At 47.8% G+C, this 27,832-nt stretch overlaps 1 protein-coding gene across 3 annotated transcripts in view; it reads right to left on the reverse strand.

The window, feature by feature from the left end:
* Window positions 1-609: 609 nt before the first annotated feature.
* The window catches only part of USP47 (ubiquitin specific peptidase 47), a 56,711-nt gene continuing 29,488 nt past the window's right edge, over window positions 610-27,832 (reverse strand). For 2 of the 3 annotated variants that reach the window (XM_077287245.1, XM_077287244.1), the window contains exons 6-28: window positions 27,219-27,364; window positions 26,204-26,283; window positions 25,961-26,110; window positions 24,359-24,454; window positions 24,128-24,280; window positions 19,329-19,493; window positions 19,101-19,229; window positions 18,919-18,995; window positions 18,576-18,631; window positions 16,977-17,089; window positions 16,803-16,907; window positions 15,783-15,990; window positions 14,982-15,097; window positions 14,648-14,767; window positions 12,705-13,473; window positions 12,291-12,466; window positions 11,809-11,889; window positions 11,447-11,562; window positions 11,236-11,354; window positions 9,842-9,972; window positions 9,702-9,749; window positions 9,472-9,602; window positions 610-1,836 (exon numbers count right to left, since the gene is read on the reverse strand). In XM_077287245.1, coding sequence (XP_077143360.1) covers window positions 1,662-1,836; window positions 9,472-9,602; window positions 9,702-9,749; window positions 9,842-9,972; window positions 11,236-11,354; window positions 11,447-11,562; window positions 11,809-11,889; window positions 12,291-12,466; window positions 12,705-13,473; window positions 14,648-14,767; window positions 14,982-15,097; window positions 15,783-15,990; window positions 16,803-16,907; window positions 16,977-17,089; window positions 18,576-18,631; window positions 18,919-18,995; window positions 19,101-19,229; window positions 19,329-19,493; window positions 24,128-24,280; window positions 24,359-24,454; window positions 25,961-26,110; window positions 26,204-26,283; window positions 27,219-27,364 — 3,460 coding nt within the window. In that variant the 3' untranslated portion in view covers window positions 610-1,661. The remainder of the gene's footprint in view (window positions 1,837-9,471; window positions 9,603-9,701; window positions 9,750-9,841; window positions 9,973-11,235; window positions 11,355-11,446; window positions 11,563-11,808; window positions 11,890-12,290; window positions 12,467-12,704; window positions 13,474-14,647; window positions 14,768-14,981; window positions 15,098-15,782; window positions 15,991-16,802; window positions 16,908-16,976; window positions 17,090-18,575; window positions 18,632-18,918; window positions 18,996-19,100; window positions 19,230-19,328; window positions 19,494-24,127; window positions 24,281-24,358; window positions 24,455-25,960; window positions 26,111-26,203; window positions 26,284-27,218; window positions 27,365-27,832) is intronic. The other variant, XM_077287243.1, reaches the window with a different exon arrangement.

Here is a 27,832-nt window from a genome sequence, read left to right on the forward strand (position 1 = left end):
TGTAAAACAATAATAAATGAGGACGGATTTTATGCGATTTTATTGTTTTGCTGGAGATGATTAAAATGAAGCAGAAAAAAAAAAAAAAAAGTGTTCACAACTAAAAACAGTGACCCAAAAAAATTAATAAAAAACCCACAAGCGTATACAGAAGTCTATATAGTACCAGGTGATGGGGGAGGGGAAATAAAACAAACAAAAAAAAAACCTTACATAGGCAGCTATACTGTCCAATGTCCACAGTGTAGATATGTAAGAATCTGGGGACCGCTTCTGTATCAGGGACAAGGGGAGAGTTTCATTTCTATTTACACTCTGAAGGAAACACAGTAGAAGTTTGCTCTATTGCAAAAGTGAGGCAAGCAGCGCTTCTCCAGCCGCTGTAGAACTACAAGTCCCAGCAATCCTATAAGGCTATTTGCATCTATTCCACTCTCTGGCAGGAGAGATTATGCGGTGTCATCTGTATTTCTGCATTTCTTATACTTACATTCGAGCGCTCTGCTTGCTGTCAATGAATAGAGTTCTGCCCTGTAAACGGCCACAGGCTGCAAACTTTTTTGTTTCTGACCTTGTCCTGTTCACATTTAGCACAAGATTTTTTTGAACAAAAAAAAAAAAAAAAGTAACGAGAAGTATGCTAAATTAGAGGAAAATCTAGATCCATGGTATCTGGGTATAAACAAGGATTGTATTCACCGACATCAAGCGTGTATATTGCAAATGGTGCAAAAGTTTAGGAAGTTGCAGAAGTCATGATTAAAAGGGGCTTGTCCAGGATATAAAAAACAGAACAGCACCACAACTGTCCACAGGTTGGCTGTGGTACTGCAGCTCGATAGATACAATGTGTGCCCCTATAGCAATTCTTTAAAGACCTCCATTTATAATGGGCCGGTCCAATGAACATTTTGCAGCTTTTGCCTGCAGGGGAAGCAATGGCTCCTCCTTCCCACATCCTTGGACTTGTAGTTCTACAGCAGTGATAGAGGAGCAGTATCTTGCACTATTACTACCAACCAGCCTCACATTCTTTACCTCATTGGGCAACCTGTAGTGCCCTTCCCCTTCTCCCCAGGCAGCGTCCGGAGCCCGTCTCAACCCACCGGCAGGCGAGAGACAAGCCCGGATGTATACAGCAGTATCAGGCTTGTGTGATTGTACCGGCGGCCGGGCTCTCGCTCACATACAGACTCGCACTTTATACAACTCTCAATGAGGTAATGTGTGTATCAGCAAAATAAAAGTGTCAAGGCTTTATCTCTTTTTTTTTCCCCCGCCCGCCGCCCTCCAGGGCCATAGCCGCGGCCGTCTTACCTGAGCTAGGTGATGCCCATTCCTTCGCTGCTCCCGGCCTTGCATTAACTTAATATATTTATAAATATATCTCATTTCTTACTTATTTGCACGTCCCTTTCAGCTTTACAGTTTAATCGACCTTAGTGCAGAACACGATTAGAAGTCACAAACAAGGACCCCAGAAGGTTACTAGGCTGCTGATTGGCTGAAGACAGCTGACCAATCAGTGCTGGTGTCATAGCGTCACACTCAAAAGTATCACCCCTCCCCCCTCTGCCAAGAGGCGCGACTCCTGCGGCAGTGAACCAGTCTAGAAAATAAAAAAAAACGTGGCTCGCCAACGTGGCTGGGCGCGTCAATTGTCAGTCCTGAGCGGCGTCTTTAGTGGATGCTCCGTCCAGATAGATTTTTAGCGCCTTCTCTTTGCGGGGGGAGTAAGTCACGCGGTGACCAGTTTTTTGCAGCCGGCTGCTTTCCTTTTTCATCAGCTCGTTCCTCTGCTCGTCTGTTAATTCAATCAGATCCTCGGTTTTATCCCTGTGAGGAGGCAGAGGAGGGTGAAAAAAATAAAATGAGGAGCATGCTTCACTCCTGAAATACTCTGTGCTACTGGGAGACCCAGATACTTACTAGACACCCATCAGTCTATACACACAAGACCAGCAGACTCCTCTCCTGAAATACTCTGTACTGCTAGGAGGAGCCCAACCTCACTCTGTACTGCTAGGAGGAGCCCAACCTCACGGCACGCTACTCTCCTGAAACACACTGTCCTGCTAGGAGGAGCCCACCTCACGGCACGCTGCTCTCCTGAAATACTGTCCTGCTAGGAGGAGCCCAACCTCACGGCACGCTGCTCTCCTGAAATACTGTCCTGCTAGGAGGAGCCCAACCTCACGGCACGCTGCTCTCCTGAAATACTGTCCTGCTAGGAGGAGCCCAACCTCACGGCACGCTGCTCTCCTGAAATACTGTCCTGCTAGGAGGAGCCCAACCTCACGGCACGCTGCTCTCCTGAAATACTCTGTACTGCTAAGAGGAGTCCAACCTCACGGCACGCTGCTCTCCTGAAATACTCTGCATTGCTAGGAGGAGCCCAACTTCACAGCACGCTGCTCTCCTGAAACACACTGTCCTGCTAGGAGGAGCCCAACCTCATGGCACGCTTCTCTCCTGAAATACTCTACACTGCTAGGAGGAGCCCAACCTCATGGCACGCTGCTCTCCTGAAATACTCTGTCCTGCTAGGAGGAGCCCAACCTGACGGCACATTGCTCTCCTGAAATACTCTGTCCTGCTAGGAGCCCAACCTCACGGCACGCTGCTTTCCTAAAATACTCTGTACTGCTAGGAGGAGCCCAACCTCACGGCACGCTGCTCTCCTGAAATACTCTGCCCTGCTAGGAGGAGCCCTACCTCACGGCACACTGCTCTCCTAAAATACTCTGTACTGCTAGGAGGAGCCCAACCTCACGGCACGCTGCTCTCCTAAAATACTCTGTACTGCTAGGAGGAGCCCAACCTCACAGCACGCTGCTCTCCTGAAATACTCTGTCCTGCTAGGAGGAGCCCAACCTCACGGCACGCTACTCTCCTGAAACACACTGTCCTGCTAAGAGGAGCCCAACCTCACGGCACGCTGCTCTCCTGAAATACTCCGCCCTGCTAAGAGGAGCCCAACCTCACGGCACGCTGCTCTCCTGAAATACTCTGTCCTGCTAGGAGGAGCCCAACCTCACGGCACATTGCTCTCCTGAAATACTCTGCACTGCTAGGAGGAGCCCAACCTCACGGCACACTGCTTTCCTAAAATACTCTGTACTGCTAGGAGGAGCCCAACCTCACGGCACGCTGCTCTCCTGAAAAGAGGGATTTTTGTGTACTCACCGTAAAATCCTTTTCTCCGAGCCAATCATTGGGGGACACAGACCGTGGGTGTTATGCTGCTTGCCACTAGGAGGACACTAAGTGATACAAAGAAAGTTAGCTCCTCCCCTGCAGTATACACCCTCCTGCTGGCTCCCAGCTAACCAGTTCGGTGCAAAAAGCAGTAGGAGATCAGTAACAACATATTAGCTTACAGCATGTCATATTATATATGAGAGTATAGCATATCAGATTATAAAAACAAGCATAAGCCAATACCAGGGTGGGAGCTGTGTCCCCCAATGATTGGCTCGGAGAAAAGGATTTTACGGTGAGTACACAAAAATCCCTCTTTCTCCTTCGCCTCATTGGGGGACACAGACCGTGGGACGTACCAAAGCAGTCCCTGGGTGGGGACAACATCAGATCAGGCCCTGTGTAACCGCTACTTACAAGTGCGCCACCGCGGCCTGCAGAGTCCGCCTGCCCAGACTCACATCTGTGGAAGTCTGGGAATTATAATGCTTGAAGAATGCATGCGGACTGGACGAATCCGCAAGCTTGCAGGCGTGTCTTTTCGACGCCTGGTGCCTATAACCCACGATAGGCGGACATCTATCTCCCTGTCTAACACGGAAGGACTCCTGGATGGTGAAAGGAATACACCAGGCTAAATGGCCGATGAAGACGGCTAAACCCTTCCTGTAAACGTCAGGAAGCCTTCCCCTTACCGTCAGGAAGCCCAAGATACAGTGTCCAACCTTCGGCAGGACGCCGTCCTCGAGACATACCTACTCAGAGCACTCGCTTCGTCCGGAATATGGGGAACTCATTCCATTTTGTGGACTGGTGCTGAAAGAGATGAGGGAAGAACTATGCCCTCATAACAGTGGTAATACAATACCACCTTGGTAACAAGGGACGGGGAAGGCCTGAGGACGACCTTGCCTTGAAGGAAATAAGGGAACAAAAAGTCTGAAAGGACCCGTTAGCACCGAAGACTCGTCAGGATGAGGATATCGCCGAGAAAAAAGGGGCGACCTTCCCTAATAGAATAGATCCCAATGATCTAACGGTATGCGATAGGGAAGAACTACAAGTGAAAACTTCCTGCGAGGTGGTCCCTACTTGCAGTTTTGTTGCAGAAAGGCAGAAAAGCTACCAGCTCCGCAAGCAAACAAACTGACGTGGTCAGTGCGGATTTTCGAGGATCACTGGGGCCCTTTCTGCTTCTGAAAAGCTTTCGGAAGTAGTGAACGGGGAGTTGTGGAAACTGGTACCGCGGAAGAACCAGAGCATGCAGTGCGATGGCTCTTGGATCTCGAGGCCGAACGACAAACTCGAGTACACAGGCGATCAGTCAGGACGCCATCCGAACTACAACTGGAGAGCTCCAGTGAAGGCAGGTCTGATGGAAGACTTCCGGGTGAAGTTCCCACTCACTTGAGGCGAAACCCTGACGGCTGAATATGTTCACAGCCCAGAGTTATACTCCTGGGATATGTACTGCCGAGATCACCGAGTGATAGATCTCGGCCCATGCGAGAATGTGAGGTACCTCGGCCATGGTGCCTGAACGTGGGTACCTGCTAGATGATTGACGTATGGCACAGCCGTGGCATTGTCCAATTGAATTCAGATGGGTTGACCCGCCATAAGGCAGTGGACCTACTGTAGGACTACCTTTCGGATCTCCAGAGCAATGATCGGGAGAAGAGGACTGGCATTGGAAGCTACTAGTAACCATTGAACCGGGAGAAAAGCCCTGGATGAAGAAGGAGCTCAGAGACTATCGTCTGAAAGTCTGCTTGACTCGCTGAAAACTAACGGAGCGAAGGAAACTGCTTCCATTGTCGTCTCCATTTTTTTCCTCAGAACCCTCCCAGCAAATCGAATGAAATGAGGGGATGAGTGAGCAAGTGCGCGAGCTCCCTGTTGAAGGACCATGACCTTGTCTGGAGGGAGATATACCACCCTTCTGGAAGAGTACCGGATCATCCTCAAAAAGGGTATCTGCTGGGATGGAAATGAGAAGTTGTCTAAGTCTAGCCACCAGCTCAGGTGAGAGGGTATCGCAAGTGATATAGACGACTTAGCGTAGTCCTGCAAGGGCAGGTAAACAGTCGGCCAAACAGGGCAAGACGACCACGCCTCTAGGTGCAAGAGGAACATGACAGCCGCCATGACCCTTGCGAACACTCTGGGTGCGGTAGCAAGGCCGAAGGACAAGGTCGTGACTTAAATGCTGTTCACGAATGGAAAAGCGACGGAATTTTTGAAGAGGGTAAGCATCCCGAATGTCGATGGATGCCAGAAACTGCACCTTTTTCTGTTGAAGTAATGGCTGAGCGGAGGAACTCCATTCGAAGAAGAAGAACCTTGTGAAAGGTTGTTAGAAGTTTGAGGTCCGGGATCGGTCCTACTTCTCGTTCCCCTTTTAGGAACCAAGATCCCTTAGATCTAGACTGTCCCGGACAACCCTTTCACTGTTGGTCGGGGCTGTAGGAATGTACGATCCTTCGTTAGTCTCCCGCTCAAAAGATTTGATTGACCAGCTGTACTGTCTTCAGGAAAGGGTTACTGGTGTGAATCAAAGTAGTTAAGGTCTCCAGGCAAGAGACCGTTGCTCTAGCAATCCATGTGGCGGCTAGGGAGTGTAGAGGGCTGGACCCGTAGCCGCAAAACGGAACAAACCAGATTTGCTATTTGACAGATCGTGGCATTTTTAATTGATGACACATCGGCAGGGATACTGGTAGGTAAACCACAGGAGATTGTACTCGGTTAATCTGCCAAGTGGCAGAATGCGCGGCTGCTTCCAGCAGGTCATTGCAGAGTTAAAAATTAGGAACCCTCGATCCACCATCCTCTTAACAGGGAAGTGGAGAGGGAACATCCGCCTTCTTGCATCTTCTGTTAAATAGTGGTGATGCAGAGCGTGGTGCTCAGACGCCCGAAAAGGGTGCCTCTGTACATCCACAGAGTTCAGGTCTCCGGGTGGACAGGACAGGTTGTCTGGCGTTAGGCCTGGATGCAGAAGAGGATACCTGGAGGCGACACTCCGTGTGCCCGTCTGTTGATGGTGTGGGGAGATCGGCCCCTTTGAAGGGCCTGTCGCCCTTAAAAATCAGACCAGGCATGGAGCCCCACGTAGAGGCTTCTGTCCAGTGAATCGCATATCCGGACTGGATGACAAATGCTCTACGAGGGAGTTTAGTCACCGTATGAGGGACACTGTAGTCTAGAGCAGGACCGGAGTCCTCGTCAATGTACAGAGATTGGATGATGATATAAATAGGCGAGTCATCCTTTACTGAAACTCTGGCAAGTCCAGGTCCAAGGCAATATCCGATCCGTGTTCAGAGTCTTGTTGTCAGCAAATCCTTGGAGAGAGATCATGAAATGAGAACTTCCGTTTTGTAGATGCCTGTACGTTTCTGGAATACTCGCGGCCCCTGCTAGCCGACGGATCCCATGTAGGAGAGGGACCATGTATATCGGTCCTGCGAGCACTCCGAGCCACAGAAGGAATTCAATTTCTTGGTCAGAAACACCATGGGTTGCGGCAGTGACGAAGTCCACTGAGGGAACTAGTTACACTGGGATAAACTGGGATCAGCGGCAGAGGGCTCCTCATTTATGACCAGCTTCGGATTGGTCATGTGCCTTTAAGACCAGGGAATACTGGTCGTGTGCCTTTAAGACCAGGGAATACTGGTCGTGTGCCTTTTAGACCAGGGAATACTGGTCGTGTGCCTTTTAGACCAGGGAATACTGGTCGTGTGCCTTTTAGACCAGGGAATACTGGTCGTGTGCCTTTTAGACCAGGGAATACTGGTCGTGTGCCTTTTAGACCAGGGAATACTGGTCGTGTGCCTTTTAGACCAGGGAATACTGGTCGTGTGCCTTTAAGACCAGGGAATACTGGTCGTGTGCCTTTAAGACCAGGGAATACTGGTCACGTGCCTTTAAGACCAGGAATACTGGTCATGTGACTTTAAGACCAGGGAATACTGGTCACGCGCCTTTAAGACCAGGGAGTACTGGTCATGTGCCTTTAAGACCAGGGAATACTGGTCACGTGCCTTTAAGACCAGGAATACTGGTCATGTGCCTTTTAGACCAGGGAATACTGGTCACGTGCCTTTAAGACCAGGAATACTGGTCATGTGACTTTAAGACCAGGAATACTGGTCATGCGGGTTTAGGTCAAATCTCGCAGCGAGCGAGAAGCGCCAATTCAGGGGGCGGAGCCACAGGCACGACGTGGGCGGAGCCTCGAGACTTCCATGAATAGGCCCAAGCCGGGGCCTAAATTTCTGCAGCCGGCGCCAGCGTAGAAGTGAGGGGCGTTGTTCGAGAAAATTGAGCACTTCCGTGCCAGGCGAAAAGCGCCAGGAAAAAAGGCAGAGCTGCCTTAGGCCGCCACAGTGCGCTTCCAGGGTGCGGCCTACACATCGGCTGAAGCCGGGGGGCTAAATTTTGTAGCCGGCTGGAGCGTTACCTCAGGGAGGTGGGCCACAGGGAAGCCTGAGACTGCCTGTGAATATCCCGCTGCAGAAGCCCATCGCTGGCAGGATCCACTCACCAACGGTGCGCGTCCCGGCATGGAGCCGCCGCGGATGTCGGGTATTGCAGCGTGGACGGTGCAGGGATAGAGGGATAAACCTCAATCCATCATCCCTTTTGTTAGGGAGGTGGAGAGGAACCGTCCGCCTCCTTGTGCCATCCGCTTTCACAGTGGTGGGACAGTGGGGGCTGCTCGGACGCCATAGAGAGGGGCCTCCTCTGTACATCCACGGAGTTCTGTCCGGCATCGGGACCGTGAAGGCACCGTCGCCCCTGAAGTGAGCTGGGCGGGGCTCCGGCGGTTGGCGGGGATTTCAACTGCGGCCTAGTCCGGCTGAAAAAGCCGGGGACTAAATTTATGGAGCCTGCCGGTGGAGCGCGTCGGCGGGCCGCGACGTAGCGCCGAATGATTGCCGCTGGCGTACCGGCCAGCGGCACCTCTCCCCAGGGACCAGGACCGCACCTTCCACGCAGGCAGCGTGAGGAAGGAAACTACTCACCACCACCGAGCAGAGATGCAGCCTCTATTGCGAGGGAATAAGCTCAATCGATCCTCCCTTGGCCGGGGGATGGAGAGTCTCTGTCCATCTTCATATGTGCCTGCCGCAGGGGACTTATGGCTGTGCCTGCCGCAGGGGACTTACGGCTACTGTGGGGACTACATGACGCCAACAGGTGAGGGCTTAATTGCGGAGGAGCCCGGGAGATGCACATAAGAGGTATACTCTATGTGCTCGCCATCTTACAGGGGGGAGATCAGGACCGTATAGGAACCGTCGCCCTAGCGTAGATTAGGCGTGCCCCAGTCGTCGCAGGAAAGGTACGGGGAGGTATACTCGCCATGCTTGCCTGTTGATGGTTCGGGGGAGAGCGGACCCTAGAAAGGAATCCGTCGCCCCCTTCACTCCGTTAATTAAAAAATAAAAATTTACAGAAAATAAAAATAAAAAATGTTGGGGTCTGAAAACAGACCCAAGTGCCTCCTACAGACACTAAGCAAGAACTGGTTAGCTGGGAGCCAGCAGGAGGGTGTATACTGCAGGGGAGGAGCTAACTTTCTTTGTATCACTTAGTGTCCTCCTAGTGGCAAGCAGCATAACACCCACGGTCTGTGTCCCCCAATGAGGCGAAGGAGAAATACTCTTTCCTGCTAGGAGGAGCCCAACCTCACGGCACGCTGCTCTCCTGAAATACTCTGTACTGCTAGGAAGAGCCCAACCTCACGGCACGCCGCTCTCCTGAAATACTCTGTACTGCTAGGAAGACCCCAACATCACAGCACGCTGCTCTCCTGAAATACTCTGTACTGCTAGGAGGAGCCCAACCTCACGGCATCCTGCTCTCCTGAAAGACACTGTCCTGCTAGGAGTCCGTCTGAGACCTCGCAGTTCCTTCCTCCCTTTAACGCTCCGCTCTGACGGGGGATCCCTCCACTTCCACTATGCAACTCTCGATCTGATGTCCAACAAAATCAGTGCACGGAAATACTCTGTGCTGCTGCATCATCCATGTCACTAAGGCCAGAGTCACACAATGTGTTTCGTGGTCCATACGTGGACCGAGCGAACGTGTCCTAGTCCATACTAAGCAGCATCAATGGTCACTGTTGAGCTTAGGCCAGGCACCACATGATCGGTCTACGCATGGCAGCCCATACTCTGATATTTGGACCACCAATCACCGATGTGTAAATCCGGCCTTGTTAACACTTTGCTGCTTCCCTTCCTGCTACCTTACCTGTAAAATATCACAGCGCCATCATCGGAGATGTACAGGGGCCAGGCATTCAGTGTCGATACTTTTGGGTTCCAGTCTAACTCCTGATGTATCTCCAGAACGGATATGTCACATGGAAACGTCCCCCGGCCCTGCGGGAGGTTATTGCTCACTGTTACCATACGGGAAGTGCTTTATGGAATTGATACTTCAGCCGGTCTGATCGGCTGGAGGACGGCAGCAGGACTTACCTTGGCAAACTCTAAATTCTCCAGCGTTATGTCACAGAGTTCACAGATCTAGAACGGAAAAAACAAAAAACAGTAAATTTCCCATCGTCTGTGTGCGGATAATGGAAATCCGTCCAGTGTAAAGCCATGACTGCGCTCACCTTATCCCTCAGCTCCATCACACTATTGGTCTCCAGCACTATCTCCTGGAAGGTGTCCAGCAGGAGCTGCGATGGCCGCCACCTCTTGGTAAGCAGAGAAAGCTGAGACATGGACTTCATCTTCTCACTCTCTGCCATAAGAAACAAGGAGAGCAGATGATGATATGTGCAGATGGGCATCATGGTGTATAATGACCGCCACACGACCAGGAGACCTTAGTACGGATCCGGCCCGGAGACATTAGCAGCCTGGACACTGTGGATCCGATATCATAGACACAAGAAACTGAGTGCTGCAGTGTCAGAGCACGGGGGTCCAGGAGCAGTATACATTATGTCCGGTCTGGGGTCTAAATCAATATTAGGGAAGAGTCAGACGGCCCGTATAAATCCAGATGGGATTGGAATGCAATGCTCGGACTGGCCGGCGGCTCTCCCCACCCGAATGTGGCAGCTGTCGCATGCAGGAGGTCAGTCTGTGCACTGGGTTCCGATCCCTGTCCAAGTTATAAGCTGTCTGAATTTCCTTAGAAGCCATTCTGGGGCCAATGATTTTTGATGGTGTGGTCTGGGGTCTGAATTATCCTCGGGGGGCATGGCTGGGGGCTCTGGGTGGGTTTCAGGTTCTGATCTGAAGTCTGAATTCATTTAGGGATCTAGGATGGTATTTTTTGGGGATTTGGTCTAAATTATTTTAGGGATTTTTTTTTCCCCCTCTAACAAGTGATAAGAAATTTTTATGTAAATTGTTCTAATAAGTCTGAATACTTAAGAAGATGACATTATTACCTTTAGTGATTTTATTACCTTTAGTGATTGAACCTTCTCCCTACCAAGGACTCCACTAAGTAAAACTTCCTAAAACTGCTTGAGACCCAAACCTTTACACTCACAATGTGTGAGAAGCAATATTTATATGACAGAGCCGCACACTGGGCATCCTTCCTCTATTAACTCAGAATTTAATTTACTCTCTTACGCCATTAATTCCACTGCACTTTACAGATATCAGCATCGCTAATATCTAAATTCCCTATCAGTGCGTCATGGAGTGTGGGAGGAAACTGAAGAATCTGGAGGAGACCCACACGGTCACAGGGAGAACATACACATGATGGCCTTGTTGGAATTGGAACCCAGGACCCCAGCGCTGCAAAGCTACAGTGCTAACCACTGAGCCGCCATACACTGCTAACCACAGAATGAGAACTTAAATATGACCCTATACCCGACAGACTGTGGTCCTCTACAGTTTGAGAATCTCTTTGCTCTAGTTAATAAAGGGTTGGCCCCCTGTGTTATAGGAAGGGTCTTCAGAGACCACCCTGTACAGATTGCAGTGAAGACTGACTAAAATACCAGGTGATGTAAGATGCATGGATCCTGCATCTTACCTTCCAGCACCTCTAGGAAAACTTCCCAGTTGCTTGAAATACTATTTTCATTCTCATACATGTGGTAATCTAGGAATACTGTGCCCGGATTCTTCCAAGTTTTCTTCCGCAAACGGAACCTGCAAAAGAAAAAAAAAAAAAAAAAGAAACAGTTATATGATGAATTCAATAACAAGGGGGCCGACCTCTGGGCTGGTGGATGGCCACCTACCTGTCTATGGAGAGCTCCAGGCCACACTGCTCCCTGAGCTGAGGAATCAGCTCCTCCTTAGACTGCCGCACACTCATCCCCTTTGTGAACACGGCGTCCAGCAGGAACTTGCAAGGCTGTGAAAGAAATCACAAGGTCAAAGTTGTGCACTCTTCCTGCAATGCAAAGGGTGAAGTCGAAATACAATTTCGGAGCAATATTCTCGGCGATCCTGTTGCACATAACGGCTTGCACCAAATCCACCACTGTGCACCAAGCCTATCCTCTTGATCTCCACTGACCGCACTGGGCCCAATGTGTATTTCTGATAGAGACATAGCAAGCTTCCCGGCCATATATGACTAAAGTCGGGGGTCTCGTACCTCAGGGTCGTTTATCAGGAGTTGGAACACTTTCACTCTGTATTCTCCTTTCTTCAGGGCCCGGCCGAGGCGGATCGTGATCTAAGGGTGAACAAAGTGTTGGTTACATCACACGTTATTCACGGCATGTCATTACAGGTCTGTGTGGATAATAGGACAGCATTCATGGGGCCGGATAACTGAGGATGACATTACACTTTGGTGGATTGTTCAATTTATCAATATCATTTTCTGGATCTGACCATGGTGACATTACATGATGAAAGTGGATCTGTAGCCGCAAATAAAACGGAGGCATTTACAGTTCACATTAAAACTATCACCCCAAAACCTTAATTACATAGGGAACTTAGCTCCTATAAATAAAAAAAAAAAAAAAAAAAAATCATACCTGCAGAATAAATTAATGGGTTAATTAGCTCTTTGGGGGTGACAGAGACCCTTTAAGTTGTCAGACTTCTTACTGACTGCTCTGTAAATACCTTGTTGTCATCAGAAAAGGAGGAGAGGGTTTCGTTCAGGCGGACGCTTTCAAACTCCTGGTTGCTGGCATAGACGCGGAAGACTTTAAAGTGGGAGGACGAGACCCCCACGAAGGGCTCCAGCTGCTGTTTGAAAGCAGAGAGGGTGATTCTTTTATCTACATTCACCAATAAACCTGTAGGAGAGAGATTTCAATCAGCAGCAGTCAGCAAGAAAAATTCCCAAGGAGTATTGAAAGAAGAGGCTTAGGGTAAAGTCAGACATGGCACGTCTCAACGAGACCAAGTATGGCGTCCTAGTGGCAACGCTCAATGGGAAACCAAACTCTTTCCTCCATAGAAAGCGAATCTGCTCAGCCCTTTATATCTTCTAAAACAAGGGGAAAAGAAATCCAAACCATTAGAAAGACTTACATTTATGTCCATCCCCTTCCTCCCCAGAACGCATCTCCGCTTTGAAATACATGTACTGGGCATCCCCCCGGCTTTTCCCGCTCTCGTCGTATTCGCTGTCCGTCCCGGAGTCCTCTTCGGCTGTGTCCCACGTCTCCTTCTTTCCTTCGTTGGCTTTCGACCTCCGGCTGCTGGTGATACTGTGCGAGTCCAGCCCATTTGCCAGAGGGATGGGGGCATTGTCCGCATTACACAGAGTGTCGCTACTATGGCTTGAGCTAAGAATATCGCTGTCCACAGAGCTGGTGCTCCGGTCATTATTAATATCAGAGTCCGATCGCTCTTCTGATGGAAAATTGTTTTCAGGGTCAGATGATGGGAGAATCCGATTCTCCAGTTCTCTGTTGTCGGCCGACCCTGAGGAATCCGCTTCGTTCAGCGGAGAGTCAATGTTTTCAAAGTCGCTGCCCTCTGTGCTCTTACTGCTGTCCCCGTTGCCGCTCTCCTCCTGTTGCTGGAGAGAGAGACACTTCAGCTTTTCAGTGCTTTCCTCCAAAATGGCCTCCACGGACTTGCCGCTTACTTCTCCTTGCTCACAGAAGTCGTTCTGCTGCACGGAGTTCACGCCCGGGTTTGGACACGAGGAGCGGCCGGCCTGGTGGCCCGGGGCGTGCTCGGGTAATGAAACGTACAGTCTGATGGTGTTGGCGTGACGGTCTAGGAGCCTCCAGAGATGTGAATCTGGGAACTGCAGCTGGTGGTCGGTGGAGTCCGAGCTTTCGACAAACACCTGCAACGAAAAGTCAGAAGAGATGGGAACTTTTTTGCTTCCATCAGCGCTGCCATCTAATTAGATGCATGTAAAGCGATGCAAAAATGCAATATCATCCTCCAATCCATCAGTTAGTGTAATAGCCTATTACAGATGACAATCACTGATCGCAAAACGCACTGGATCAGGAATCTCATGGGACCGAGGACAACAATCTGCGGTCTCACTGTTTGGAAATTACCCATCCCACCAATGAGCATGCTGGAGGTTGTAGTTTCACAACAACTCGAGAAGTACAGGTACGAGGCCAATGCTCCAAGTTCATTGCGAGCTTAAAGAGGCAATTCCACCACTGATATTAGACATCTTCCTCCACCGACAATCATGGTGCAAGTAAGATTGCAGAATTGCTTCACATCTGTATACTTTATGGCAGTGAAGTGATTCAGAGACTTTGCAGGACGAGGGGTGTTGTGCTTTATTAAGTGTAAAGCCCCTTCGTCATTTGCTTTGCTTGTGCTTATTCGCACAGTAAGACTTTACTCATAAGAGATTAAATGGGTATTCCCATCTCCAAGATCCTATCCCAATATATAGTAGCTATAATAATAATAATAACATTAACAAATACATCCAATTAAAAACGTAGTATAGTTTTTCCGATTTGCTATGTCCCTTTACCCAAGTACAGGACATTATAGTAGATACCCAAGCTATTGCAATGCCCTGCACATGGGGTAAGTGACATAGCTTAATCAGAAGAACTGTACATTTCTACATTTGCAAATAATATTACACCTACTACATATTGGGATATGATCTTGGAGATGGGAATGCACCTTTAATAAATGTCATCGCCGATTAGGTGGGAATGCTCTAAGTTTCTGGTATGAATTGTTTCAAATTGATTTGCAGGAGCCGTCCATCAATCACGTTGGTAATCTGTGGCCCCTGGATGGGAGCCCTGAAAACTGCCCTTGACGTTACTGCATGTGCGGCTCTTTTTATTAGCCGGACTGGTGCAAAGTTATCGTTGCCTCAAGACAAGTAAAGTCGCACCAGGTCGGCTAATAAGAAGCCACGGATGCCATCAAGTCACAGGCGGTTTTCAAGGCTACCCTCCCTTGGCCACAGATTGATGATCTGACTACTCTGCATCAATCTGCACTAGTTCGATCCCTCTAAGACTCACCTTATTGCTTCTGAAGAAACCTTCAGCCTTGAGCGTCTTATTGGGCACGCCGAGAAGCCGCAGGTCATTGTAACAGCGCTCCAGCACGACCCGCATGTGTTCAGGTGGCAAATCTATGCTCTGCAACACACGACGGTCACAAAAGGTTAATACAAATGTGAAGGAAAACTAATACATTTAGAAATTATGTTATTTATGCAAAGTTCCAGCATTCTGGCATTTTCAGCAGTGCGAATGCTGGTTACTAATAGGACACACGGGACTGCAGAAATATCTGGAAGAAACTAATAAGAGATCAACGCAGACATTTTATCACAAGTTATAAAACCAGAACCTTGGAGATTAGCTGCTTAAACTCCTGGATGGTTTGACTGAGATAGGCGCGAACACTGACTGGAGGAGCGATGGTTTCCGTCTTCAGGTCGACCACATAGACCTTCACCATTACCTCTGAAGACAAGATAGACGAAGCAGTAAGTACGGACACTGCTGACGGGTCATGTAAAAGACAGACGATTGCTCAGCAGCATGGACATGGTGTAGAGCCCACGTCTTGTGACGCTGCAAGACCCCAATCAGAAGGTCAGACAGATGCATCAAGCTGCGTGTGGGCACCTTAAGACTATGTTCACACTGACTTTCCTTTAGGTGGAAAAACTCTGATTTACTTAGTTTAGCACAGTGAATCCATATTAGGAATCCACTTCAAGTTTGCTTAACATACATGGAATCCACATTATAGGAGGGACACGTCACTTTAATTCCCCGGCTGAATGGCTTTCAAAGCCTCATAGCAAGAAAAAGCGTGCAGTGTGAACAGCGATGTGAATTTCCCACTGAAATCAATAGAAGCAGATTCATTATTGGAAGTGGTGGTTTTTCTTATGCAGATTTTGAAGCGGATTCACGACAAAATCCACATAAACACTGTGTAAACATAGCCATTATATATTAATGACCCCCATACCAATCAGACATGCAGGATGCCAACAGTATAGAGGAACACTGCAGCTCCATACAATGTTTATTGGCTGCAGCAGTCACAATGACAGCGCTGCAGCCAGTCACGAGCTCAGCGACTCTGCCCGTATTATCAGCAAACTCACAGCCTGGCTGCAGAGCTCCGACCACTCACCTCCGGGTTTATACGTCTGGAACACTTGGTCCGGCCACTTGGTTTCCAAGAGCAGATCAAACATGTAAGAGGACTTGACACCACCGAGCAGAAGCCCCATTGGCCGATCTTCTTCATCCTCATATGATCGCTCTAAATAATCGTGAAACTCGTCGTATTTCACCAAGCGGCAACAGTCAAGGGGAACGACGCCCTCCAAATCCATTATCTGGAACAGTAATGGTTAGAGCAGCCATCAGCGCAGGTATCGCACAGATTGCACAAATTTTTTCCTTTAGCTTAGTTAAAAGGGAAAGTCTAGTAAAAACTAGTGATGATTGAACGTGCTCGGTTGAGGTGTTATCAGAGCATGCTCGGGTGCCAAAAGTTCCTTCGGCGTGCACGAATGATATGTTTGGAGCTCCTGCGGCTGCAAGTATCGCGGCTGTTTCTTAGGCAATCCCTGCAAGTGTTATGGCTGTTGAAGAGCCGCGAGACATGCAGGCGCGGTGACTCGAACATATTTTACAAGCGCGCTGAAAACACTCGGTTAGCACATGAGCATGCTCAGATAACACCTTATCCCAGCACGCTCCCTCATCGCTAGTAAAAACGTATTCTTGAGGCTTCCTGCCTCCCTGATGAATAATTTCTTCGCTAGGAGTCTTGCAATTCAAGCAGCCGCTTAGTAACAGCAGATGTGGCCTGAGGCCGGGTCTGTACTTTCAGGCACAGAGCCGACATAGTAACTCTGGATCCATAGTGTACGACACGTAGTGATGTGCACAGTGAATACTGTGGATGCCATAAAGACAAGATGGCACACTATTCTGCAGCCATCTCCAGGTTTTCTATTTTATTTATTTTCCAATACTGTGGACGTCTGATTTTTTTTGCATATGAGGAAATTGGATCAATTCTGATCAGAGTTGGATTAGCATGTGGTATGAGCGCCATCTGATTTTCTCATAGTTACACTTCACCATACTGATGTGTCCTCTATGATGCCCTGATTCCAGAGAACAGTGTACTCCATAATACCTTATAGGCAATCTCCACAGCTTCTTTCATGGTCTTGTCCTTGTGCACTTCCAGCTTATTCTCCATCAGGATGTGCTTGACCGGGTGCATGCAGAAAAGCTTCAGCTGGAAGAGAGCAGAAGTTCACCAACCGATCCTCCGGAGCTGCAGCCCCAGAAATACCCGGCTACTTACCTTACAGGTATTGCGCTCGATCTCCCGCAGCCGCTTCTCCTCCTCCTCCTGTTCTTTCTCTTTCTGCACCAGATTCTTTATGTGCTCTGGAAATTCTGTGGTGTCCAGAAACTCTAAAACGTAAAGTACAGGACTGATCTTCCGGCATTTTATATTATTTAATTTTCAAATTTCCGATTATCATCATACATACTGGGTACTACCGGTACACTGATCTCTTCTGGACTGGGGATAAATAATTATCTATAATCTAGAATACAGGAAATTCTGCTTGATATGGAGGGGTGACAAGAGGCTACGTGGCTCTTCTTCTAATTCAGTCCACGTTTATCTAGAAGTACAATTATACTCCAGAGCAGCACTCACAATTCTGCTGGTTGCTACTGTAAACAGTCATAGGTATCTGTTATGTATCTTACTAACAACACATGAATGCATATAATAAGTCAGCGTCAGCAGAATAGTGAGTGCAGCTCTGGGGTATAATACAGGATGTAACACAGGATCAGTAATGTAATGTATGTACACAGTGACTGCACCAGCAGAATAGCGAGTGCAGCTCTGGAGTATAATACAGGATGTAACTCAGGATAAGTAATGTAATGTATGTACACAGTGACTGCACCAGCAGAATAGTGAGTGCAGCTCTGGGGTATAATACAGGATGTAACACAGGATCAGTACAGGATCAGTAATGTAATGTATGTACACAGTAACTGCACCAGCAGAATAGTGAGCGCTGCTCTGGGGTGTAATACAGGATGTAACTCAGGATCAGTAATGTAATGTATGTACACAGTGACTGTACCAGCAGAATAGCGAGTGCAGCTCTGGAGTATAATACAGGATGTAACCACGATCAGTAATGTAATGTATGTACACAGTGACTGCACCAGCAGAATAGTGAGCGCTGCTCTGGGGTGTAATACAGGATGTAACTCAGGATCAGTAATGAAATGTATTTACACAGTGATTGCACCAGCAGAATAGTGAGTGCAGCTCTGGAGTATAATACAGGATGTAACTCAGGATCAGTACAGGATCCGTAATGTAATGTATGAACACAGTGATTGCACCAGCAGAATAGTGAGTGCAGCTCTGGAGTATAATACAGGATGTAACTCAGGATCAGTACAGGATCCGTAATGTAATGTATGAACACAGTGACTGCACCAGCAGAATAGTGAGTGCAGCTCTGGAGTATAATACAGGATGTAACTCAGGATCAGTACAGGATCCGTAATGTAATGTACGTACACAGAGACTGCACCAGCAGAATAGTGAGTGCAGCTCTGGAGTATAATACAGGATGTAACTCAGGATCAGTAATGTAATGTATGTACACAGTGACTGCACCAGCAGAATAGTGAGTGCAGCTCTGGAGTATAATACAGGATGTAACTCAGGATCAGTAATGTACGTACACTGACTGCACCAGCAGAGTAGTGAGTGCAGCTCTGGAATATAATACAAGATGTAACTCAGACATGATATTTGGACAAAATGACAACTGTAAAATGACTAAAAATATTAATGGTAAAACTATGTGAATCATCTATGATGGCTAGACAGATGGTGAGAGGTTACACAGTTACGCACTTGAATTTCTCACAGGGTTCTTCAGACGGTACATCAGCATATATGCGTTAGTGGAACTGCAGGAAATGAAAAGGTTTTTAAAATTATGCTCATATTTGGTTTTATCATTTACAACTTGACATATAAAGACATTTTTCAGCTAAGAAAAGCTCCATAGCAAAATACCAGCACATATTCAGCTAATATTCCCCAGCAGGCCTCATGCAAATAAATTTGGCAGCATGGTTCCCTTCTTAGGATGGTGTCTGGAAAAGCCTATGTGCAAGGAAGAGGGGCAGCAGTGCTACGCAACGCACGATCAGACAATGAACGATTCATCAGAGGAAACAGAGCCTGCACCAACCTAGCGAAGGCACTGGAGTAGTAACCGCGATTTACTGTAGATCCCCCATAGGTTTTCTTAATATCATCTGGAGTAATCTGAAAAAAAACAAACGTTTGCTTATTCCATAAAACACTCAAATCTGTTAGACGTGAATATCAAAAAAGTATTACTACAATGGCGGCAGATTCCCAGAAACTCACCCGACTGACATGCTGATCATTGAAGCTGTACCACTGGTCGTCAGCGAAAGACTTGATACAAGCGTAGTAATGACCACCTGCAGCGCTGCCTGAATGGACCATCACAGAGAAAAGTTCATACAAAGAATTCTAGAAATAAAAAAAAATAAAAACTCCATGTTATGGCTTCATTCTCAGCACTGCTCTGTGCACATTACTGTGTCATCCCGCCTGTCTGGCTTAATTCACCTTTTCCGGTGATTTGCTTGGCTTGTCAATGCTATTGCTGCTTTCGAGGCAAATTCCTTCATCCAGGGCGTCATCTGTGCAAAAATCATTGCTCATCTGGTCGCTGTGACAGCTCCCCTCGTTCTCGGCCCCGCTGTCCGTACAGCTCTCAGTCTGAGGGGACTTCTTGAGGAAAGCAAACATGACAAAAGGAGCAATAAATGTTAGCAAAACCGGACTCCTTTTGCAGGAAATCCGCATGCTTTTTTTTGCTGATTTTTCGCGTTTTTTTCCCAGAGCATCCCAATACAATAATATAGCAGCAAATCCGCAGATTTTCCACAAAATTAATGAACATGCTGCGTTTTTTTCAGCAATGCGTTTTGTTTTTTGCAAAAACAAAAAGCAGCGTGGGCACAAAAGATTGCGAAATGCATTCTAATAATGGAATGCCTAATGTAAGCATTTTTGCAGCGGAAAACTGCGGCAGAAACGCTAACAAAAAAACAAGTGAAAAATCCTGAACGTGGGCACATAGCCAAAAGGCTATTCAAATAAGACAAGAAAGTCACCGGTAATTGGTAGAATTTGGTGCACGTTTGCCATTAATACCGGGGAGGTCTCTACATGTGCAGTGTAAAATCGACTCAACTCCCAAATACACACGTGGTTTAACCCCTTCATGACCCAGCCTATTTTGGCCTTAATGACCTTGCCATTTTTTGCAATTCTGACCAGTGTCACTTTATGAGGTAATAACTCAGGAACGCTTCAACGGATCCTAGCGGTTCGGAGACTGTTTTTTTGTGACATATTGGGCTTCATGTTAGTGGTAAATTTAGGTTGATAATTTCTGCGTTTATTTGTGAAAAAAACGGAAATTTGGCAAAAATTTTGAAAATTTTGCAATTTTCACATTTTGAATTTTTATTCTGGTAAACCAGAGAGTTATGTGACACAAAATAGTTAATAAATAACATTTCCCACATGTCTACTTTACATCAGCACAATTTTGGAAACAAAATTATTTTTTGCTAGGAAGTTATAAGGGTTTAAATTTGACCAGTGATTTCTCATTTTTACAACAAAATTTACAAAACCTTTTTTTTAGGGACCGCCTCACATTTGAAGTCAGTTTGAGGGGTATATATGGCTGAAAATACCCAAAAGTGACACCATTCTAAAAACTGCACCCCTCAAGGTGCTCAAAACCACATTCAAGAAGTTTATTAACCCTTCAGGTGTTTCACAGCAGCAGAAGCAACATGGAAGGAAAAAATGAACATTTAACTTTTTAGTCACAAAAATTATCTTTTAGCAACAGTTTTTTATTTTCCCAAGGGTAAAAGGAGAAACTGGACACGAACGTTGTTGTCCAATTTGTTCTGAGTACGCTGATACCTCATATGTGGGGGTAAACCACTGTTTGGGCGCACGGCAGAACTCGGAAGGGAAGGAGCGCCATTTGACTTTTTGAATGAAAAATTGGCTCCAATCTTTAGCGGACACCATGTCGCGTTTGGAGAGCCCCTGTGTGCCTAAACATTGGAGCTCCCCCACAAGTGACCCCATTTTGGAAACTGAACCGCCCAAGGAACTAATCTAGATGTGTGGTGAGCACTTTAAACCCCCAGGTGCTTCACAGAAGTTTATAACGCAGAGACATGAAAATAAAAAATAATTTTTCTTTCCTCAAAAATGATTTTTTAGCCCGGAATTTTTTATTTTCCCAAGGGTAACAGGAGAAATTGGACCCCAAATGTTGTTGTCCAGTTTGTCCTGAGTACGCGGATACTCCATATGTGGGGGTAAACCACTGGTTGGGCGCACGGCAGGGCTCGGAAGGGAAGGCACGCCATTTGGCTTTTTACATGGAAAATTAGCTCCAATCATTAGCGGACACCATGTCGCCTTTGGAGAGCCCCTGTGTGCCTAAACATTGGAGCTCCCCCACAAGTGACCCCATTTTGGAAACTAGACCTCCCAAGGAACTAAGCTAGATGTGTGGTGAGCACTTTGAACCCCCAAGTGCTTCTCAGAAGTTTATAACGCAGAGCCGTGAAAAATAAATAAGTTTTTATTTCCTCAAAAATAATTTTTTAGCCCAGAATTGTTTAATTTTCCCAAGGGTAACAGGAGAAATTGGACCCCAAAAGTTGTTGTCCAGTTTCTCCTGAGTACGCTGGTACCCCATATGTGGGGGTAAACCACTGTTTGGGCACACGTCGGGACTCGGAAGGGAGAGAGCACCATTTGACTTTTTCAAAGCAAGATTGGCTGGAATTAATGGTGGCGCCATGTCGCGTTTGGAGACTCCCTGATGTGCCTAAACAGTGGAAACCCCTCAATTCTAACTCCAACACTAACCCCAACACACCCCTAACCCTAATCCCAACCCTAACCACAACCCTAACCCCAACACACCCCTAACCCTAGTCTTAACCCTAATTCCAACCCTAACCCTAAGGCTATGTGGCCACGTTGCGAATTTGTGTTCGGGTTTTTCGCACCGTTTTTGAAAAATCTGCAGGTAAAACGCACTGCGCTTTACCTGCGGATTTACCGTGGATTTCCAGTGTTTTTTGTGTGGATTTCACCTGCGGATTCCTATTATGGAGCAGGTGTAAAAAGCTGCGGAATCCGCACAAAGAATTGACATGCTGCGGAAAATACAATGCAGCGTTTCCGCGCTGTATTTTCCGCACCATGGGCACAGTGGATTTGGTTTTCCATAGGTTTACGTGGTACTGTAAACGTGATGGAAAACTGCTACGAATCCGCAGCGACCAATCCGCTGTGGATCCGCAGCCAAATCCGCACCGTGTGCACATAGCCTAATTCTAACCCTAGCCCCAAGTGCAACCCTAGCCCCAAGTGCAACCCTAGCCCCAAGTGCAACCCTAGCCCCAAGTGCAACCCTAGCCCCAAGTGCAACCCTAGCCCCAAGTGCAACCCTAGCCCCAAGTGCAACCCTAGCCCCAAGTGCAACCCTAGCCCCAAGTGCAACCCTAGCCCCAAGTGCAACCCTAGCCCCAAGTGCAACCCTAGCCCCAAGTGCAACCCTAGCCCCAAGTGCAACCCTAGCCCCAAGTGCAACCCTAGCCCCAAGTGCAACCCTAGCCCCAAGTGCAACCCTAGCCCCAAGTGCAACCCTAGCCCCAAGTGCAACCCTAGCCCCAAGTGCAACCCTAGCCCCAAGTGCAACCCTAGCCCCAAGTGCAACCCTAGCCCCAAGTGCAACCCTAGCCCCAAGTGCAACCCTAGCCCTAAGTGCAACCCTAGCCCTAAGTGCAACCCTAGCCCTAAGTGCAACCCTAGCCCTAAGGCTAGGTTCAGATTGCGTTAATGTGTGCACGCTAACAGACAGCGTTGCACGGCGAAAATGTCGCAATTAACGCCGTGCAACGGGTCCGTTAGCGCACCCATTGACAGCAATGTGAAGTTTCCCTGTAGCGCATCGCTAGCGCGTGCCTTTTTCGGCTCGCGCTAGCGATGTGCCGTTCTTCTGTGGCGCGCCTCGGACGCTGCTTGCAGCGTCCGCGGCGCGCCCGAGGTCTGTTCCCCGCTCTCGCAGATCGGGGATCTGCGAGAGCGGGGACGTTAACGCGACCCCTAAATAAACATTGCGTTAGGGCAATCCGTTTAGCGCTAGCGGATTGCGCTAACGCAATGTGAACCTAGCCTAACTGCAACCCCGAGTGCAACCCTAACCCCGAGTGCAACCCTAACCCCGAGTGCAACCCTAACCCCGAGTGCAACCCTAACCCCGAGTGCAACCCTAACCCCGAGTGCAACCCTAACCCCGAGTGCAACCCTATCCCTAAGTGCAACCCTAACCTCAACCCTAACCCTAAGTGCAACCCTAACCCTAAGTGCAACCCTAACCCTAAGTGCAACCCTAACCCTAACGGAAAAACAAAAATAAATATAATTTCTGTATTTTATTATTGTCCCTACCTATGGGGGTGATAAAGGGGGGGGGGGGGGTAATTTACTATTTTTTTTATTTTGATCGCTGTGATAGAACCTATCACAGCGATGAAAATGTACCTGGAAAGAATCTGCCGGCCGGCAGATTCGCCCGCCATTTTGGAAGATGGCGGCGCCCATGGAGAAGACCGAGGACACCGGGAGGGACATCGGAGCTCGGTAAGTATGGGGGGGTGCGATCGGAGCACGGGAGGGGGGGGGGGGGGGGATCGGAGCATGGGGGGAGCAGACAGGAGGACGGGGGAGCAGACAGGGACAGGAGGACGGAGGGGAGCATGGGACATGACAGGACGGAGAGGAGGAGATCGGTGGCGGGGGGGCAGTTTGGGGTCTCCAGCCATGGCAGATGCTATTGCAGCATCGGCCATGGCTGGATTGTAATATTTCACCAATTTTCATAGGTAAAATATTACAGATTGCACCGATTGGCTGTTGAAAGTGAAACAGCCAATCAGAGCAATCGTAGCCACGGGGGGGCGAAGCCACCCCCCCTGGGCTGAAGTACCACTCCCCCTGTCCCTGTAGGTCGGGTGAAATTGGAGTTAACCCTTTCACCCAACCTGCAGGGACGCAATCATTCTGTGACACAGCATATGCGTCACAGGTCGGATTGGCACCGACTTTCATGACGCATACGCTGTGTCACAGGTCGGGAAGGGGTTAATATAATATTTTTTATGCAAGATCCCTTTGTCTTAAAATAAAAAAAAAACAAGTTACCTACAGGAGAACTCGCCGATCAGATCTGGGGTAAAATGACTTGTGTGATCGTCCTATTTGCATAAATCTACATTAATGATCAAGGGTCATGTATGAAAACATGAACCTACCTCATCTTCCACGTCGATAACGGGACTCATGTCCAGCTCTTCGGGGAAGGTCATGCGGTCGTTTAGCTTGATGCGATGCATACTGGTATAATCGAAGTCGAATCTCTTCAGCTGCAGAGTCAGGAGGTAAGGAAAGTGCAAAAAGCGCAGACCCTGTGGAGGAGACATCATCACTCAGAAGCTTGTGATCGCAAAACAGAGAGCTAAATATATGGCTTCATGGCTCCTCACCTTCCTGGCATCACATTTCTTCTTGCAGCGCTCACAGAAGTATTGGTTGGGACCATCCAGTGTCTCGGGCTGAATGAAGGCATGCAGTGCTTCTTCCTTGAATCCATACAAGACTGTTAAGACCACCATACAACGTAAGCCCCCATAGCAATTAGTTATCGGTCAGTTGAATGATTGATCAGTAGGCAGCAATTTCAGCCTCGCACATGCACAGGACCGCTCAATCTGCCGAGCGCTTCTCTGTGAGCAAAAAGGATCTGCAGTCCGCAATCGGATATGCCGAATCCTTAAAGGGGATATCCAGGACTTTGCGAAAAAACAAAAAATCTGCCTAAATACCAACGGGCAGGTAGATGCTATGTGACTGTTGTGCATGGGACCATTCTTCAAGTGAACCTGTCAGCTGTTTTAGCCGATATAAGATGCGGCCACCGCCTTTCAGGGATTGTCTACAGCATTCTATAATGCTGTATATAAGTCCCTGATCCAACTTGGAAGATAAGAAAATAAGTTTTATTATACTCACCTGGGGGGCAGTTCGGTCCGATGAGTGTCACAGGCCGGGGTTCGGCGCCTTTCATCTTCTTGCGATGCCACCCCCTGCTTACTTCACAGGCTCCTCGGCATCGGCACTCCTGCGCAGGCGTACTTATCTGCCCTGTTGAATGTAGAGCAAAGTACTGCAGTGCGCTGGGCCTCTCTGACCTTTCTCGGCGCCTGTGCACTGCAGTACTTTCATCTGCACTCAACAGAGCAGATAAGTATGCCAGCTCAGGAGCGCGGTGCCGAGGAACCATGAAGCAAGCAGGAGGGCGGCGATCATTAGAAGATGGGAGGCGCCGGACCTGGACCTGCGACACCCATCAGACCCAACCCACCCCCAGTGAGTATAATATAACATTTTTTCTTATCTTTCAGGTCGGATCGGTGGCTTATCTACAGCATTGTAGAATGCTGTAGACAAGCCCTGAAAGGCGGTGGATGTATCTTATATCGGCCAAACCTGGTGAAAGGTTCCCTTTCACAACCATAGACCGCTCTTACCAGCGATTCACCTGCCCCTGTTGTCAACAGAGCAGCAGCTTCTTTTCCGCCCTGCTCTGTCGACAAGGTGTGAATTCCAACGTCATTCTGATCGATATTCGGCTCCCCCAGTTAGGCAGTCAATCAGAATGATGTTGGAAGTCACGCTTCATAGACAGAGCAGGATGGAAATGAAGCGGCTGCTCTGTCAAGGTGACATCAGCAGAATCGCCGGCAGGATCCGTCTGTGACGGCAAAGAATAGCGTCGGTAACAACAGGCAGATAGGTAGCAACAATATGCCTGTTTGTGGAAAAAAAAAAAAAAAAGTGTCTAAGCACTAAGTCCCCAGATATCCCCTTTAACAATCATCTGTCAAGAGCCCCCATACACATAAGACTGTATGCTGAACCTGGCCAAATATGTATGGGGGGGGCTTTAGCCTGGTGAAAAGGATGATATTATAATCGATCAATCAACACTTATCTAGTTATTTGTAATATTACAGATAATGAGAGAAGGGTTAACCACTTTCCTGAGGCAACAGCAAATCATTTGATGAGCTTCAGGATATACGTACCACGCTGCCAAACGCTGTGTGGGAGCCATAAGGCCTGATGACAAGTGGGATATCTAAAAAAGTGTCGATCCGCCAGCTTTCATAGCCGCACTCCAGGCAGCGGACGTAGTCCTTCAGCTTGCCCTGGTAGAGCTGATTGATGAGGTCAGCCTGCCACATAAATAAAACATCTAGAAGGATTAAAGGTTTTTTTTTCATTCATTGACAATCTGTACGGATCAGCCTCTTGCGGTGGACACATACCTGCTCCGTCTGCTTCCACTTCTGCTCCAGTGCATCAAACATGACCCTGCAGAGCTCTTGGACGTCGTGCTGCTGCCAGGCTGCCAGAATACAGAAGGTAAACTAAAGAAATAACTCAACGTCGCCCGGGGAAGATTAAGTCATTGTTTCGGGGGGTAAGTTGTTTCAGTACAAAGTTAACTTAGGGGTAAGTCATCAATTTAAGCTGAGAATTCTAAGACAGGGCACATATTTTGCAGCCGTGACGTTTTATTTTTTTTGCCACGATTTTTCTAAGTTGGAAAAAAAATTTAAGATGTGTAACCCAGCCTTGGGGTTTATTCACAAGTAGCAAGTTTGTTGCCACTAAACCAACCCCATTCAGATGATTGAACGCCATAGAATTATGTAAATCGCAACTTTCTTTCCCCGACTAATAAAACACTTACAGCATGTGCACACGTTCAGGATTGGCAGCAGAAAATATCTGCTGAAAACCCTAGTGAGTTGGCAGGAAAAGTGCTGCAATATGCACGTTTTTCTGCAGAGTTTCTGTTGCTTATTCCCCCCCCCCCCCCCAACTCATATGGGTGAAATATGCTGAAAGACATCTGCAAGGAAAAAATAACCATCTAAAAATAGAAAAAAAAAAAAAAAAAGTTTCAGATTTAATACTAAAGTGCCTGATGACACTGACTGGTGATAAGGGAAACACACACCCATGACATTACGGGGAACCTTCCCCTTTCTCAAGCCCTAAACCATCGCCGGAGGTGTGTTTCCCTTTAACGTCGGTCAGCGTCTCTGCTCTCCTGCTCAATTTATGGATGTGAATGTCTGCACAGAGATCACCCACACCCAGGGCGTCACACATGCCTCCTACTCAAGCGATTAGGACAGGTGCATGATGCCAACGGGCTGTAAGTGGGTCAATGCCAAGTGATAAATGCAGCTATCCTCCTATTGCGGAAACCCTTTAAGACTTGTGTTCAGTTATACCTCACTCACTCCCATAAATCTGCCAGGCTGTCGTTACCTTCACTGCTGTCCCAGCCAAAGCTCCTTGTCACGTCCGTCGTCTCAATCGCCCTCTTTTTACTGGTCTGCAGTAAGACAAATAGCCTCTGCAGCTGGTATGGGATACTGGTGACTGGGTCTTCTTCTGACTCCTCAAAAGCCCATCTAAAAAATAAAAAAAAATAAAAACTTATTACATCTACTCTGCAGAAAAGAAAATGGTGTAGTAGGGTAAGATCACACAGGGCGTTTTTGCTGCTTCTTTTTTCTGCAGCAAAACCTGCAGGAAAGCAGCTGCGTTTTTGGTTGCATTTTCGGTGTTTTTTTTTCTCTCGGTCCATGCTAATGTCCTTGAATTTTCAGCAGCATCAAATAATGATACTGCATTTTTTAACACCCATTTAAGTCAATGGGTGAAAAACGCTGAAAAAAGGCAGCAAAAACGCTGAAAGAAGTGACATACTCTATGTCCAAAAAACGCAGCAAAGAACGAAATACTGATCACACAAACCACCAATGTGTGTGCATGAGATTTCTGAAATCTCATAGGTTTTGCTAGTACTGTAAAAAGCAGCTGAAAATTAGCATAAAAAAGCAGCAAAAAAGGAGATTTTTGTGTACTCACCGTAAAAT

Source organism: Ranitomeya variabilis, chromosome 2, assembly GCF_051348905.1.
Source record: "Ranitomeya variabilis isolate aRanVar5 chromosome 2, aRanVar5.hap1, whole genome shotgun sequence".
Taxonomy (NCBI): domain Eukaryota; kingdom Metazoa; phylum Chordata; class Amphibia; order Anura; family Dendrobatidae; genus Ranitomeya; species Ranitomeya variabilis.